General features: G+C 40.4%; 1 protein-coding gene across 3 annotated transcripts in view; it reads right to left on the bottom strand.

Annotated features, from left to right (window-relative positions):
• lmnl3 (lamin L3) overlaps positions 1-2,065 on the bottom strand; it is a 23,862-nt gene extending 21,797 nt beyond the window's left edge. For 2 of the 3 annotated variants that reach the window (XM_016256404.1, XM_016256403.1), the window contains exon 1: positions 1,429-2,064. In XM_016256404.1, the coding sequence (XP_016111890.1) occupies positions 1,429-1,802 (374 nt within the window). In that variant the 5' untranslated portion in view covers positions 1,803-2,064. Of the gene's footprint in view, positions 1-1,428 lie in introns of all 3 variants that reach the window. The other variant, XM_016256405.1, reaches the window with a different exon arrangement.
• Between the last annotated feature and the right edge of the window lie 380 nt (positions 2,066-2,445).

Raw genomic sequence — 2,445 nt, 5'->3', positions numbered from 1 at the left:
TACTCCAGTCTTCAGTGTCACATGATCTTCAGAAATCAGTATAATATTCAGATTTGCTGATTATCAATATACAATATTTTTTTTCAGGATTCTTTGATGAACAGAAAGATCCAAAGATCAGCATTTATCTGAAATAAAAAGCTTTTGTAACATTATACACTCTAGCATTCAAAAGCTTGGAGTCAGTATGATTTCTTTCTTTCTTTTTTGGAAAGAAATTATAGAAATTAATACTTTTATTTAGCAAGGATGCTTTAAATAGATCAAAAGATGATAAAGACATTTATAATGTTACAAAAGCTTTCTATTTCAGATAAATGCTGTTCTTCTGAACTTTCTATTCATCAAAGAAACCTGAAAAAAATCTACTCCGCTGTTTTCAACATCATAAATTATTTTTGAGCAGCAAATCAGAATATTATACTGATTTCTGAAGATCGTGTGACTGGAGTAATGATGCTAAAAATATAGCTTTGAAATCACAGGAATATTTTAAATTTTAAAATATTTCCAAATAGAAAAGAGTTATTTTAAATAGTAAAATTATTTCAAAATGTTACTGTTTTGCTGTATTTCGGATCAAATAAATGCAGGCTTGGTGAGCAGAAGAGACTTCTTTATAAACAATAAAAATCTTACTGTTCAAAAACTTTTGACTGGTATGGTAGAAGATATTAATAATTAATAAGGTGAGTCCGAGATGTTTATTTGACAGTGATTTCACATTTTTGTTTGTATGAAGATTAAATACAGATAAAAGGTGAACATTAATTTATTTGTGCTGTTTTTTTTTCTTCTAAAGTATTATATGGTTTTATATGAGGTGTCAGAGACTTGGCAAATTAATTTTTCATAAGTTTGTATGCACAGACATCTGTTGTGGTGTTCTTGGCAGTTTTTACAAGGCTTTTTTAATAGTGTTCATATCGATATCGGAATTATATCGTATCGACCGAAATTAAGAAATATATCGTGATATAAATTTTGGCCATATCGTCCAGCCCTAATGCAAATACATGTAAATATTTTCAAAATATATACTGTATGTGTGTGTCTTTATATACATAATAAATATACACAGCACACACACACACACATATATTATATAAACAAAGACTTTTATTTTGGATGCGATGTGTGTGAGTGTGTGTGTGTGTGTGTGTGTGTGTGTGTGTGTGAGTGTGTGAATAGTGCAGGGATTCTCAAATCTGGCCCACAAGATCCACTTTCCTGCAGAGTTTAGCTCTAACCCTAATCAAACACACCTGAGCATGCTAATCAATGTCTTCAGGATCATTAGATAATAGCTGAGCTTGATCAGGGTTGGAGCTAAACTCTGCAGCGCATTGGCCCTCCAGGGTAAGATTTGAGGAACCCTGGTACAGATGTAGTATAGTGTGCGTGTGTGTGTGTAGCTGAACTCTTGACCTGGCCGTGAGCCTGCGGTGCTCCTCCTGCAGCTGCGTCAGCTCGATCTGAAGCCGTGCGCGCTCGTTCGCGGTGGCGTCCAGAGACTTGCGCGCGTCCGCGAGCTCGGTCTCGTACAGGCGGCGCACGCTCCCGACCTCCCTGCGCGCGTGCTCCTCCTTCTCCTCCAGCAGCAGCTGCAGGGACGACTTGTCGCTCTCCAGCTGCCGGACGCGCTCGATGTAGTTCGCCAGGCGGTCGTTGAGCTGCCGCAGGTCCTCCTTCTCCTGCAGGCGCGTCAGACGCGTGGGGCTGACGCCGGACGGAGACGCGCCGCTCCGCCTGGAGGAGCGCACGGCGGAGGAGCGGCTCTCCATCGGGGTGGAGGTGATCATAGCCGCGGCTGACGCACTTCCGCCCGGAGCGGCCGTTAGAAACAACCGTTAGAGAAGAGCAAAGACGCGCGAATTGACAGAAGTCGACTAAAACAGCGCTTCAGTCGCGTCAGACCGTCAGTGTGAGCGCACGACAGCGCATACGTTTAATACACGCGCTACCGGACCGTGACAAGCCCCAAAACTGACGGGATTCGCGTGAGCTCTGCGGTTACCGGCGGACTTAACTCAACTGCGCTTCATTGCCGTCAGCTGCGCCGTGACGTCACACCACGAGACCCACAGCGGCGCATTTAAAGCGACAGACGAAATAAAAACAATTATCTAAATATGATTATTCACTAAAACGCTATTCCGTGTCATCATAGTGTCAACTTAATTATAATATTGTGTATATCATTTTCATTATTTTTATTCTATTTAATATAGAGAGCGATACATAGGCTCCTATATAAAGTCATCTTGAATTACATGAACATATACTAAAATGCACTTTTAAGATTTCAAGTACACAGTCGTTACACCCAAGTGCACTTTTCTCCACAAGGGCTGCAGGATTTCATTTAGTCAACTATCTTTACATTTAATGAGAGTGGTTACATTATTTACTTTAAAGTGCATGTTTTTTTTAAACTATATAACA

Source organism: Sinocyclocheilus grahami, unplaced genomic scaffold (genome assembly GCF_001515645.1).
Source record: "Sinocyclocheilus grahami isolate Dianchi unplaced genomic scaffold, SAMN03320097.WGS_v1.1 scaffold1425.1, whole genome shotgun sequence".
Classification (NCBI taxonomy): domain Eukaryota; kingdom Metazoa; phylum Chordata; class Actinopteri; order Cypriniformes; family Cyprinidae; genus Sinocyclocheilus; species Sinocyclocheilus grahami.
This window is presented reverse-complemented; position numbering and strand designations above follow the sequence as displayed.